Source organism: Melanotaenia boesemani, chromosome 6 (assembly GCF_017639745.1).
Source record: "Melanotaenia boesemani isolate fMelBoe1 chromosome 6, fMelBoe1.pri, whole genome shotgun sequence".
In the NCBI taxonomy this organism is placed as follows: Eukaryota; Metazoa; Chordata; class Actinopteri; order Atheriniformes; family Melanotaeniidae; genus Melanotaenia; species Melanotaenia boesemani.
Window position 1 is genome coordinate 26,545,773 of NC_055687.1, and position 14,816 is coordinate 26,560,588.

The 14,816-nt window shown below is 37.9% G+C and overlaps 1 protein-coding gene across 6 annotated transcripts in view; it reads right to left on the reverse strand.

The window, feature by feature from the left end:
* The window catches only part of LOC121641929 (RNA-binding motif, single-stranded-interacting protein 3-like), a 175,867-nt gene that overhangs the window by 89,882 nt on the left and 71,169 nt on the right, over positions 1 to 14,816 (reverse strand). For all 6 annotated transcript variants that reach the window (XM_041988322.1, XM_041988323.1, XM_041988321.1 and 3 more), the window contains one exon: positions 6,319 to 6,497. In XM_041988322.1, coding sequence (XP_041844256.1) covers positions 6,319 to 6,497 — 179 coding nt within the window. The remainder of the gene's footprint in view (positions 1 to 6,318; positions 6,498 to 14,816) is intronic.

A 14,816-nucleotide genomic window follows, 5' to 3' on the forward strand; every position in this document is an offset into this window, starting at 1 on the left:
TAAAACATACCACCAAAATATTACAGGGAGCCAGATGGTTGGGGTCAGCTTGACTTTATTTCAATACTTTCCATTATAACAAATAGTAGCAAATGTAATAGGTCTGAAACTGGTGTATTTTTCTTTTCATTGGATAACCGTCCACAGTGGGAGTAGAGTATGAAGCAACAGTGTAGAGATATTTCACAAACATGGAAAAAGGGACATGACTCCTAGCAAAAAAGAAGAAGAAGAAGAAAAAAAAAACTCACAGAAGAAAAAACCTAACAGCTGAAAGAGCGTACTGACTTTCATTTTCAATATTTATGTATCTGCTGTTGTTCTGTTGCGCTAAATGTACAGTGTCACCTTCTGCCACTAAGAGTCTAGGATCATGTGAGTTGTTGTTTTGATCACCACTGCCAATGTAAATCAAACAGGCAAAGAAGTAATGTATTACCCAAGTCCACTTTTTCATTTAATGTAACCACACATTACTGTAAGTAGTCATACAAATGTTTGCACATCATTTCCAACTACAATACTACTACAACTAAACTTTTTGATGCAGAAACTTTACATTTTATATGATACATTGAACTGGTGACCTGTCCAGTGTGACCCTGCATTGGAATAAGCAGGGATAGACAAACTGATGGATGGTTTATGAATTGATTGGCTATGATTTTGAGAGGAAATCAAACAATATACCAGCTTTGGTGAGTTATACTGTAATAAAATGTTTTTGTTTTATTTCTGTTCTACAAACCTCATTGTGGTATGTCAGAAGTACCTCTCTTCCTGGACGTTGCCTTTGTATTATGAGGTATTAACTATGTGACAGGAGTTACCGGCCACCTTAGATTTATGTATTTTCTGTGACTTCACTGAGATGCTTCAAAAATCTACCAAACAGCACTAAGCCAGAGAAGAATGTTTTTAGTAGGAGGGGGCCATGGTTGACACTGAATTTAGGCATGACAATCCTTTAGGAGTTACGACTCCTCCTCAAGTCATGAAAACTCTTTAGAATCAGTGGCAAAATTAAAGTTTTGATTCCTTCTTGTGTGATTCAAAGAGATAGGTATACTGCTAAACTGATAGGATCTTTAGACTGCCAAAAATTAAGAAGTAATGTCAATTCAAAACTCAGTTTACTTAGTTTTGTCAGGCTTGATGAAATCTGTGTTTACCCTGCCTCTACATGAGTAAAGTGTTAATGACTCTTCTCGGAGAGCCTTCCCAGTTTTAGATCAATACACTCTTTCCCTTATGGGACAACACCATCCTATAGCTGCACACTGTTTAATATCCTCGGAGCTAAAGTTCCCACACACAGGCAAACAAACACAAGCTTCGCTTCTATATCTCTACAAGATGTCTAATGTCTATAAGTGTGTGTGTGTGTATATATATATATATATATATATATATATATATATATAAATATATACATATACATATATACATATATACTAAATGTATGCAAATCATGTGTATTTGTGAACTGTGTATGTTCTTTCTTAGACTTCTATGTTTACTTATGTGAATCAACATCCATGCAGGTTGGTCTCTGTGTGTGGTAGCTCCTAATTGGGGATCCAATACAGCTGTCTTCTCTCTTGCATTTCCCTCATTTTTCCACCTCTCTGCCAGTTAGACTCAAACAGACAAACAAAGAGGGAGGATGGAGAGAGTGTAGTGCCCCAGAAGTGTTAGAATCAATTCCTCCTCTGCAGTTTAACATCTTCATGTGCTATAAAGAAATAAAACCTTGGACTATTTCCAGGATAAGAGGGCATTGTCGGTGAATTTAAAAGATAGTTTAATGTCACTGGAACATTAAGTTTAGCTGCCAAAAGGGATTTCCATAAAACTTAAATCATAAGCTTCAAGGTCACTGGTTAGTGGTGCATTTCAAATTTGGCATTGCAAAAGAATAATGTGTGGTCATTACAATGTAAACATCCACAGGAGAAAAAAAAAAAAAGGACAGAGAGAGAGAGCTGTATTTTTTTCAAAGGGCTACTAAACAAATGAGTCAGTTATTTACAGGGATTTACTGAAATGTTTGGACACAATGCCCTCATATTGGATGTTTGGAAATGTTGCATCCAGTGACTAAATAGCTAAAAAATTTTTATTTGTTAATACTCCTGCTAGACAAAGTAAAATGTACCAAAACGGGCACAAAAAGTGAGTTCATGACAGACATCCAGTGGACCTTTTTACCAGCAGCTGGAAAAGCTTAAGAGAGTCAATTTCCTAAACGATGGCTCCTTCTCATTGACTGAGCATGACAGAAAACCAGACTGCATAAAGAACTGTAGAGCTTACTTTAACTCATCTAATTAGAATGCAGACATTCAATATTACCACTTTTTTACTGAAATGTGACAATGTAAAATGTTTGCAATCAAAAAATGATGACAGATGTTCAAAATTGACATTTGATATGTATAATATGGACAACAAGTGTAAATCAGTAGTACATAGGAATTACTGATTTATACTTTCAGGTGATTCAAACCCCAAGGGGATAGAATAGGCAGCTGGTGACATACGGTATCTCAGACACTACTTGAACACAGCAGTGCTACCTAATTGCCTAGCCTACTGGTTGTGTTCCAGAATTACACATACGTAACAAGTATATGTGTCAACACAAAAAATAAAAGAAAACAACAGTTTGTAAACAACTCTTTTTAGTGCCACAGTAGACCAACTATGTAAACATGGCTTCATGGCCGAAAGATGTTTGGAAAGCGTCATTTGCTCACCGGGCTTTCTCAGTGGGTTAGAAAATAACAATTGCGAGCTGCAAATGTTAGTTGGTGCAGCACTTAAAGAGTTTGGACTGCTCCATAGTGATGAAAAGTTGCAGTTGGTCTTGAATCAGCACTGCAAAATGGCTAACTCACCACTGGGGTATATAGAGAATGGATAGCCTTAGTGTTACTGAACCTGCTAAGGTGCACGGCAAAGAACAGCACTGAGTGTACAATATGGATTGGTGTTGGAATCTATAAAATCTAATATGACTGACACTTGTAGCAGAAATCTCAAGGACAGAATTATATATCAACTCTATCAATCAATTACTTAAAGCATCACCTGCTGATTAATCATTTTAAGCTCATAGCTAGCTAGCCAGCTAGCAAGCTAGCCAGCCAGATAGATAGATAGATAGATAGATAGATAGATAGATAGATAGATAGATAGATAGATAGATAGATAGATAGATAGATAGATAGATAGATAGACAGACAGACAGACAGATAGATAGATAAGAGTAGTGAATCTGTGACAAGTGTGTAAGAGGGACAAGTGTGAGTTACAGCTGGGGAGTGTGAGAGAAAATTGCCCTTGTGCTCAGCTTTAGATTCTGCTCACGTTCTCCTCTGTCCCCAGACGTTAAAAGTGTGTCCATAGTTTGGGCGACCAGGGGAGTGATTGGAAATGTCAGCTGACAACAGCACTTTTCACTGACACTCTGAGAACTGGCACAGAGGCAGCGAGAGGGGGAGAGAAAGAGAGAGAGAGAGTGGTGGGGGGCGTGCTGGAAGAATGAATGAAAGTGGTGTATAGGAACACAAACAAGCCAAGCTTGGTAATGATAAGCATGAGGATGACATTGAGTTGAAAGAATGTATGTGTGTGTGTCAGTGGTATCAGACTGTTTTTTTGTCTTTGTACCTGTGTGCATGAATGAGATGCCTGTGTGGGTGTTTTGTCATACACATGTGTACAGATGATGGTGGTGAATGACATAAAAGTGACACTGTGTTTATTTCTGAAAGCCAGAGAGACTGAAAACCCCAACTCTGTGACAGCTGCCCAAGAGCACCCACAGACCACCCGCTCCCCCCAGTGACCTTTGCCAAATGTTACTGGCCACTTGGCACACTGACGGGGCCCCTAATGAAACTTTTATTGGACCCCATTTTTCACCCTGTTTCTCCAGGATGCCTCCAGGGTTACGCTGAAATACACCCAGCTTGAAATACAGCTGACAAACAGAAGGGCAGGTTCTGCGTGTATATGAGTATAGATGTATTTTTCTTTCAAAATCATCTGGTTAAATTAAATGTACTGATTACCTCATTTGTAGTCTATATTAATTTTCTTAAATTATCATTTTTATAAATAAAAAGGATATATATAATTTATCAATTTAAAATTATGTAAAAACTGTCCATGGGAAGTGGGGATCAAAATATTTAGCAGGTGATTCAATCTGTATTATTTTTCATCCAGTGAATTTCAACTAAGTATAGCAACAAAGCTGAACAAATTGAACTAATTAGTGAAAAGCAGTTGCCACTGGTGACTGTTGCACCTACAACTTGCCACTAACCACCAGTATTGGAGTCTGATATATACAAAGCTTTGTGTTTCAGTCACAATTATGTAGGTTGAAGTATTCAACCCTCTTTATCATGATCCGGAATATATCTGGTTTACAAGTTGACTTTGCCTCCACAATCAGCTAATTTTGCACTGAATTAGCAAAAAAATGTAACAGTTTTTATTATTAGGTTACAAAAGCTTACTTTATTGACAGCTGGGATTATTCGCTTCCTCTGCCATGGTTGTCCTCTCTGATTTTGATAAATGAGTAGAGTAAAGATATAACCAATCATGATGATGATCAATTTGTTTTATCTTACAGGTGGGACAATGGTGAATTTAATTTAATTTCTATTATATATATATATATATATATACATATATATGTATACAGCAAAAATGGCAGCCTGTGGATATAGACACAGGGGCGGCAGTGGCTCAGGCGGTAGAGCAGGTCGTCCAATGATCGGAAGGTCGGCGGTTCGATTCCCGCTCCCGCAGTCTGTCGTTGTGTCCTTGGGCAAGACACTTAACCCTCCTTGCCTCCAGTGTTGGCATCGCTGGTGTATGAATGTGTGGATGAATGTTCGGTGATGGTCGGAGAGGCCGTAGGCGCAGACTGGCAGCCACGTTTCCGTCAGCTTGCCCCAGGGCAGCTGTGGCTACACACGTAGCTTACCATCACCAGGTATGAGTGAGGAGTGGATGAATAATGGATTCACAATGTAAAGCGCTTTGGGTGCCTTGAAAAGCGCTATATAAATCTAATCCATTATTATTATTATTATTACTAAATTCCAGCTTATGAGGAAGATAAAAGGCCCATTTATTCTCCCTTACATACTTAAACTGGGACATCGGTTTCAAACGTTGTCATATGTCATGTCATACTTTCTGTCAGTTCTTCCACTAGTGAGCAGTTCTAAGTTCAGAGTTTACTCCCGCAAGCTGATGGCAGTTTCAGACACCGTTTGGCAACGATAATGCTTCGCTATAAAGTATTTTCTAACTGCCCAACACACCCTAAACACTTGCATATCTTTTCTTCAAAATCACGTTTAATTTCTGCAGTTGATGTCTCTTCTTCTCTGGTTTGTTTCTTTCGCTGTCAGCTATTCTGCTCAGCACTGCCAGTCTGACTTCTGGTGGTATTGCTCTGTTTTCTGCATCAAGCAGATAGCTAAGCTCCCTGAAAACAGACCAAATTACGTGCTTAACCAATGCAGAAGATGGACGAAACTTTCCATCTGTCTGCGTATCCATCTTCTGCATTGAGTATAAATGGGCCTTAAGTGTGAGCAGCTCTACTAATTGTTTCTTATGATGTCATTATTTTTTCCTGTTGCTGCCTTCATGTCCAGAAGGAATTTTTAATGTTAAAAAAAATAAAAGTGTAATTGTGTTAATCCTACCAAAGATTTTACTTGGATATAAAGTGGCTGATATACTGAATAATTATTAAAATAAAATAAAATAAAAACACTTTTATCTGTTTTAATCTTGCAGTCCAGTTTAGATATAAATTTAACTCAAAGTTGAGATACTTGGAAATTACAGTAACACCCTTATAGTTTAATTAAATACTTAACAGCCAGTTCACTTACATGCTTAATATCATGACATTTATCATTACATGTGATGCTACCTGCCTATCTGTCATTACACACAACAAAAATGTCCAAAAAAGCTTTTAAAACCTGTTGATCACTGAGAGATGGATTTGTCTGTCTTTGTGTGAGTAGATGACGCAGTGCGGGAGGGAGCGGATGGGTTAGGCCCAGCTGGGTTGTGTTTTTTCCTCTGAGGAAGCAGAGTGGGAGAACACAGAGGTCAAGAGCAAACTGTTGATACTCATTTGAAGCTGCTGTTAGACTCACGCAACACTAATTACCACATGCTGAACTGAAATGAACTCAGCTGCACTGGCAGGCGCTGTTCAGTGCATCTGCAGAGCAAGAATAGAATAGAATAGAATAGAATAGAACTCACGGCTGGCAGAGTTTGATGAGGTCCTGGTCAGTGGTAGCAGGTGGCAGGCCTCTTATATACAGGTTGGTCTTACTGAGTTGCTCCACTAACCCTCCTCCTTGACCTCCACCTCCACCTCCTCCTCCTGTAGTGCTGGGGCTGGGTGGAGCCATGGGTGGAGGGGGAGGAGCATATGACTGCTGCAAAAACAGAAACAACAAAATATTAGAGGTCACTTAAATTACAGTTAATATGATTAAATAAATAAAAAAGAACATTTTATTTGCAGTGAAGCATATATGGGATTTTTTTATACATATAAAAAATAACTTATTTTCAGTTTTCTTCCTTTAATCCCAATTAAAACATTCTCATCTACCAAATTCCCATCCTGCTCAGTTGTCTGTTCCGTTCCCACACCAATTTCTTGATTCAGCAGGAAGCACATTAAATTAATGAAACCGGATATGAGAAAACTGCTGAACTTCGTAATTACTTTGTAATGGCAACAAGTTTTACCACTGAGACTTGCATCAGTAACAATAACAAGGATCTAAGCAAAAGTTTCTACACTTAGTTGACACTGAAGAAATATTTTCATAATATAATAATGCATTGTTTTTAATCCCTGTTGTCTTTGATGGTTAAGAAGCCTGTAAAGGTTGTGGTTGTGAGTGTTGCTGATGATTTATGTGTCAGTGAGAATCACAAAAATATTCTCTGTATTAGTAATAACCAAAAGCTGTTCAATGGAAAGTCTGAATATTCAAAGATATTTTAAAAAATCGATAATTTATCCAGCTCTGGTTACATAGAATAGGCCATTCGGAGTTTAATCCTGGCCTGAGTGCTAAATCACCCTCTAACTTACTAAAACATCTCATATTGGCCTCTACTGTCCAATTACACAGCTCAATACTGCCTAAATGGCTTAATAAGATGACCGTTTCTGGCAGGGAGAAAGAGCAGTGTGAAAATTAATGAGTGTCTGGCACTGATGGAACACCCACCCTCATTTTGCCTAAGGCAAACCATTAGGTTAAGTTTGCAGGAAGTAAACAAGCTTGATGGCTGCTAGGACAACAGTGTTGAAAACACTGACTTGATGTTTGGAGGAAAGCAACCACACTGTCTCGATGAAGAGGTCATGTCTCAGCAGTGGTCCCACAGTGGGAAAGTAGAAGGAACGAGTTCCAAACGAGGGGAATGGTGAACAGAAGAGAGAGAAACAGATGAGACAGAACGAGGGCTTGAATGCTGGATGTGGAAGTACGTGTGAATTAGTATACTCAATTGTAAGCTGACAAATGTGATCCGGTGTGTGTGAGTCGGTGTTTGCGATAATAACAGGCTGTCATTGCTGAGCGATGTGGAGCCTGAGCCAGCTCTGATATTAATCCATTACCTGTATGTCACTCAACTAGCACGCCAACTCTCCACTTGCACGCAAAGATACACATACACACACACACACACAAGCCTGCTGGCAGCTCAGAAAGACAGCGTTTATAGGATTCAGCAAATGTACAATAATAGATATGCAGCTGGAAATAAGACAATGTCTGTGCTTCACACTAACCAGCCCAGACTCACGGAATAGAGTAGGAAGTATTTTTCTGTTTAAAATATAGATATATTACAATAAACTGCTAACAATTGTGAGATGGTCAGTTTTCCCTTGCCTGTAATTTTGTTCGGGGAAACCTTCAGGTGACATTTTACAAATCTGTAACAATATAAAGCATTTATTAATGTTTAAGTTGAATCTTAAAATTCATACAAAATTATTTTTCAAGATCAGAGTCCTTCTGACTTAAACAAAAAGGGCCATCTAGCTTGTCCGGCAAAAAAAAAAAAAAAGCCTGCATTCCTTAATGGTATGGATGTGGCAGTAGAGCAGGTCGTCCAATGATCGGAAGGTCGGCGGTACGATTCCCACTCCCGCAGTCATCTGTCGTTGTGTCCTTGGGCAAGACACTTAACCCTCCTTGCCTCCAGTGTTGGCATCGCTGGTGTATGAATGTGTGGATGAATGTTCGGTGATGGTCGGAGAGGCCGTAGGCGCAGACTGGCATTTCCGTCAGCTTGCCCCAGGGCAGCTGTGGCTACACACGTAGCTTACCATCACCAGGTATGAGTGAGGAGTGGATGAATAATGGAATCACAATGTAAAGCGCTTTGGGTGCCTTGAAAAGCACTATATAAATCTAATCCATTATTATTATTATTATTATTATAACTCATATACATCCAAAAAGGCACCATTAATGCTAAAAGGTAAATACAGGTATTCAGGGCCGGAATGGGACAAAATGTCAAACTGGAGACATTCACTCACTCAGGCTGCCCCTACTAATATACTACAAACATATGCTCACATATACCACAAATCCACGCACCCACATATGGGTGAGTAATCGTCAAAAGCCCATTTTTCAAATTCAAATCAAATTTATATTTAACAGCCATGAGCACAAAACTAAAAGCCACCAGTTTTTTTACTCCCCCCACTCATCCAAGGTTCAGTACAACAGCACAGCAGGATTCCTGATGAGCTAAACAACATCACTTTTATTTTTCTCTTCATTTTTTCTGTGCCAGATTACTATAATAGATTTAATAGAAAATAAAAAGGTTGACTCAACGTAAAAAGATAAGACAATGTCCAACCTTATCAAGGGTTTCTAAACTTTTCAGCCCACCTGTAGAGCCATGTTTGCTTCAGCAGAACCCACCAAATGATTCATGACTTAAAACAAGCAATTTCTTAACAGTGTGAAGAGTAATGTGAATATTTGTTTGTAATCATCCCCGTACACCTTTTAAGTTCTTTAAATATACAGTTTAATGATCAAATGAGACAAGTCAATGCCACTTAACCTCATGCAAAGTTTAGTGAGATTTTAAACAATGAAAAATAATTTCCACAAATTTGCACATATTTTTGACTGAGAAGGTTAACAGGTGACATATTTCAGGTACGGAAGTAAACAAGCAACTGGTAATATTAAAAATAAAGTGCTTGTATGTAAAATTAAATATACATAGTTTAACTACACTTGGATCTGGTTCAGGAGGTCAAGAAGGTGTTGAATTTCAGCTATATAAATATACATGCCATGAATGAAACAGAAAATAAAATGCTGAAATCTGTATTTTCAATTAAATAGATGCAGCTTTACTAAACTTATATATAAGTAGTATAATGTGGACAGACTGTTACAGCCAAGCAGCCAAGTATTAAAATATCCACCTATCAGTTTAATACAACACAAATAATTAATAAAACAAACCAGTGCAACATTTCCAATAGAATGAAGTTCAGACAGGAGGTAGCAGCCTACCAGCTCATCATTACAGCTACATAAAAGGCTCATGGAGAATCTCAACCAGTGACCATTATGTTATATTCAGATAAAAGTTTGCCCCCCCCCCCGCAACTGACATTCATTCAACATTAACTCATGTGACGTCGCGGGTGAATGGACATCACTGCTGGTGGAGGATCTGAAAATATCAGACGTTTTCTGGCATTTCCAGCCTCCTCTTCAAGCGCCTTCTTTTTTTAATAAGCTCTCTTTCTGCTCCCCCTTTCCTCATTTTGTTCCATTATTTGGTGAAGGTGAAAACTGACGAATACAAATTATTTTATTGGTGGATGTGTGCCAGGTTCAGCTGCACCAATGTAGTTCGCCTTGATTCTTCTTCTTCTTTTTTTTTTTTTTTTTTTTTTTTACGTTAAGAGCTTAGGCCACTGGGAACAGTCCCGCTGCTCCCGACGGCCAGTCCGGGCAGGTACGTGTGATTCAACTCTGACAGCTTTTCAGAGAAGACCTTGCATTTTTCAGCAAGACAGTGTTAAACCAGTCACTGAATCTACTGCAACAGCACAGCTTATTTATAGCGGAGAACAGTTGCTGGACTGACCTGCTTGTAGCTTAGATGTTTCACCAACTGCAACCATTTTGAGTATCATGAAATGCAAAATACAGTCAAGAAAACCCAGGACTGTTGGGCTGCTAGAATCCTGTATCAGGCAGAAATGGGACATTCCTTCCCCAAGTGTTTTAGCAACAAGTCTAATCAGTTTCAGATGTTCACAGACTTTTGTTAAAAGAAAAGGGGACAATACACAGTGGTAAACATGACCTGCTACAAACTTTTTTAAGATGCATTCCTGCCATGAAATTCATGATAAAAATATTTTCATAAAAAAGTAATATGTTTATTTTAAGCATTCTTTTGTGCTGTTGATATGATATCTGCAAACCATTGCCTATTGCCATTTATTTAACATTTTAACAACTGTTTTGCTATTAGGGTTTTAGAATTAGGAAAGAAAAATTAAACATTTAATTATTTTGGGGGCCTTGAAAAAAATAGTTAACTTACTATTTTTGTACATATATCACAGCTTCAAATAATGCAAATTGCAAACATATAATGATTTTGTAGCCTGGAAACACCAGTAATTTTACAATGTTTAACATTTTATTGATTTTTCTCTCTCTCTTTTGTTTTTTTTTGTTTTTTTTCGCACTGTGGATCAACATATCTATAACAGATTCTACTTTGAGACTGTGCTTAAATAAAAAGAAGGAAAAACAAAAAAGTGATGAAGTACAGCATGAAATTAAATAAAGAAACTGGTAATACTTTGTTTTAATATTGAAAGCATCTCTTATTAGTTTGTTTTTTACAGAATAATTCACAAGTCAGAGCTCACCCTGACATTACTGCATCTGGGGTTGAAAATTACAGAAAATATTGGACTGAAAACTATAATCAACTTATTAAAATAATCATTATTATAGACATTGGGCTTTGTCTTATGTACATGAAACACCTGATCTCTGCTGGACAGTCTCTGAAGAGCGTCAAGCAAATCCTCAACGTAATATGAGGGACTTAAAAGTCTCTGCAGATAGGTAAATATGTTTTTGCATATGATGTCTGTGATTGTAAGAATGAAAACCTCACCGCTTCAAAGCTTGATCTGATAACATGAATGCATGGCTGATGGAAAGTGTCAGACCCAAATAAAAGACCCCAGGCTGAAATCTGAAAGAGAGATATCACTGGAATGAAAGCTATAAAACATATGCGGCACACATTTCATGCTTACAAGCACAGTGACAGCTCGTGCAATACACACACAAATGCACACACACAAACGAACACTTAGCCTTATCTTTGAACATTCATTTCATTCCAGCAGGATCTGGAGCAGAAAAGACATATTTCTCACTTGCAAACGCAAAAGTCCAGGTATGCACAAATGTACAAAATCTGTCTCCTTTCTTCCATCTCGCTGACAGAACACACACACACACCCCCTGACACACACACACACACCCGATCAAAGGCCTTGCCCAGGGAACCTCTTTCAGCCAATTTGTGCAGCTGTCAGGGTCGGGCTGATAGTGAGCTGTGTGTGTAATGCGTCAAAGGCTGTGATATGGGAAATCCTTTGAAACATTAAAATCTCTCTCTAGCATCCTCACTGCCTCCCATCTTCTTCCTCTGTCACTCACTGTCAGTTTTGACTCCATCATCCCTCAGTATTGTGCTTTCTTCACCTCTGCTCCTACACTTCCAATATATTCTCTATACATCTTCGCTTTCATCCTCCTCTGCTCTTTCTCCCAGTTTCACTCTTGCAGGATTAGTCTGCTCTCACGTGTGTGGACTGAAGGCTGCCTCTCAGCTGGTGTTGTTGACATACTAAGAACAGTGGAGCAGCTTTCACAGTGGGGAAAGTGACACAAACTGTCACACAAAACAAACACAGCTACTGGGATGGTGGATTTTATGCACGACTGAGCCGTGAAACTGCATCACATCACTGTGTCAAGTATGTGAATGCTGTTGACAACCTGGTGAGCACAGATTTGACTTTTCTAGTCATGAACAGAGAAAAATACTGTTGACTTATTGAAGAATTTGTTGAAATAAAACTACAATAAACTAAAGAACTGCTACAAAAGCATCATTTATGTCACCTAACAGAAAAATATTCAACAAAATATAATAATTATCATATCAGATATGGGGAAAAGTAAAATACCATCTAGTTTCTGTTGGAAAATGTGACATAAAGCACAAATATTTTTCTTCTAAACTGCAGCAGGTTTCTTATATTACCCGGTACGTGTATAGAGTTGAATGCAGTGTATTATATTACAGCATGATAAGAGTTTACATAATAGTAGTTATTACAACTATGAGTGAGACTTGATGTCTGTAGTGAGGTGGGGGAGATAAATTCATTTGGAGATTTGCAACAGGCTGAAATAAGCTGAAAAAATATAAATCCAATATTGTACATACAGGGTATTTTTAACCACACTCATAAAGGTTCTGACCTGTAACAGCAAACTAGACCATATGGTAGAAATAATAAGGGAGACAGTAGAGAGCAAAAATGTACTTCCTCTTTTCATTTCACTCCAGTTTCACAGATGACCAGTTTCACTAAACAGTTTCACAAAACTGTTTTGTTTCAGTTTAGAAACTAACCATCTATTTTTCTCTAACCACATTATCCTGTTCAGATTAGTTGAAGGGTGGAGTCACTCCCAACTACCATGAGACCCTGAACAGGTTCTAATGCATCCAGTGGTGCACATAAACAACAAGATGCACAATTTATGGGCAAGGTGGACACTGAAAGGGCACGTTAATTTTCCCCTTAACTTAATCCAGCAAAAATGTAATTTCTCTTCTGAGGAGCAGTCTATACTACAAAGAGGCACAGGAAAATTTCACCATGTATCTGAAAAGAAATACAGTTTTATAGACTTCTCCTCTTTTAACTTATCTTGCTTTTAATCATTTTAATGTAATTTATTATTTTATTGTGATTATTTGTTGATGCCTGTTACTATTTGTAAATATCTGTAATGCCTTTGTTTTATGTAAAGCACTTTGAATTGTCCTGTACATGAAATGTGCTATGCAAATAAACTGCCTTGCCTTGCCTCCTGTGACTACTTTATGTACTAGTTGGTGAGATCCCCACAGAAATCAGAATAGGAGCTTTAAAAGAGTTACTAAATAGAAAGTAAGTCTCAGAATAAATGAGCGCGGACAGCAAGATATGCCTGAAAATAGTAGATGAGCGCAGCACAGCAATGACAGATTCCTCAATATTGGACTTCATTTTACTGATGGTCAGTCCCTTCAGGCATCAACATAAAGACGACCAATGTCAAAAGACAGGAAGTTCACCAAGTTAAACATCTAATACACACAAAAAAATCTAGATTTTGCTGATTTTTATTGTCAAGCCATCAGTCAGTCTCATTCACCCTGCCCAATTGGTTTCCTTAGGGACAACAAGTAAAATATTCACACAAAAAAGTCTGGAAATAAAACCTATGTATGTATACATTCATGATTACAGTCCATAGATTGTCCTGAGAGGGGCGGGAAGACTAATGTGATATGAATGTAAAGATGTGGCTGAAAGTGTTGCGCTGTAACTCGGAGCGGTGAACTTTGGATGACAGGCTGGAAAAAATTGGGAAGAACCTGAAAAAAAGAGTGAAAATGAATGGCTAATGAAGAAAATTATGTAGGAAAAGGTAACGAGAAAGAGGAGGGTACAAGTCAAAATTTATTTGTATAGCACATTTAAAAAATACAACCCATGTTGACCAAGGTGCTTAACAGTTGAAAGAAGTGAAAGATTATATATATATCTAGATAGATAGATAGATAGATAGATAGATAGATAGATAGATAGATAGATAGATAGATAGATAGATAGATAGATAGATAGATAGATAGATAGATAGATAGATAGAGTAAAAGTGATAAGAAAAAAAATTATAAAAAAATTACACAGAGAAAGAGGAGGGCTGATGGGAGAAAGGAAGGAGGGGGGGCATTGGAGAGAGAGAGGACTGTTCCAGCCTCTTCCGATGCTTCCTGAAACAGAGGAAGGAATGTGGGCTATTTTTGGGTCCAGCACTGAGATTCTCTCTTACTGCGCTTTAAACACAGCAGCGGAAGGGTTGAACGAAGAGCTTATGAAAACATCAGAAAACACCATCCATTTGGAGATTATACAAGCAGTTAAATTAAGTCATGACTGTCACTTGTCAGAAACTTTGAGGAGATAAAAAAATCATCTTTTCAGGAATTTATAAATAACTTGCTCGTCAAACTATTATGTTCATGCTTTATTCCAGTGGTTGATGCACTTTACGGGTGTTGCACACACACACACAAAATAAAATTAAGGAAAAAAAAAGACATCTTGGTTAAAGAAAAAAGCCAATAAATAAATAAATAAAAGCATAGTTATGTTCGGGATGCAGGTTCCCAAGTGTCAAGCTGAGGAATGTGTTAGCTAGACATCCAGCCTATCCTGAGATTAATCTGGAAAGAAAATGATATGTCTGGAAAAATCTCCCCCCAGGGTCATTTAATGAGATCATTTTTAAGTTCAATTCCATAAAGAACTTCACATTCCTGGAAAAAGGATGTAAAGTCCTTTGTCCTTCCATGAGGTG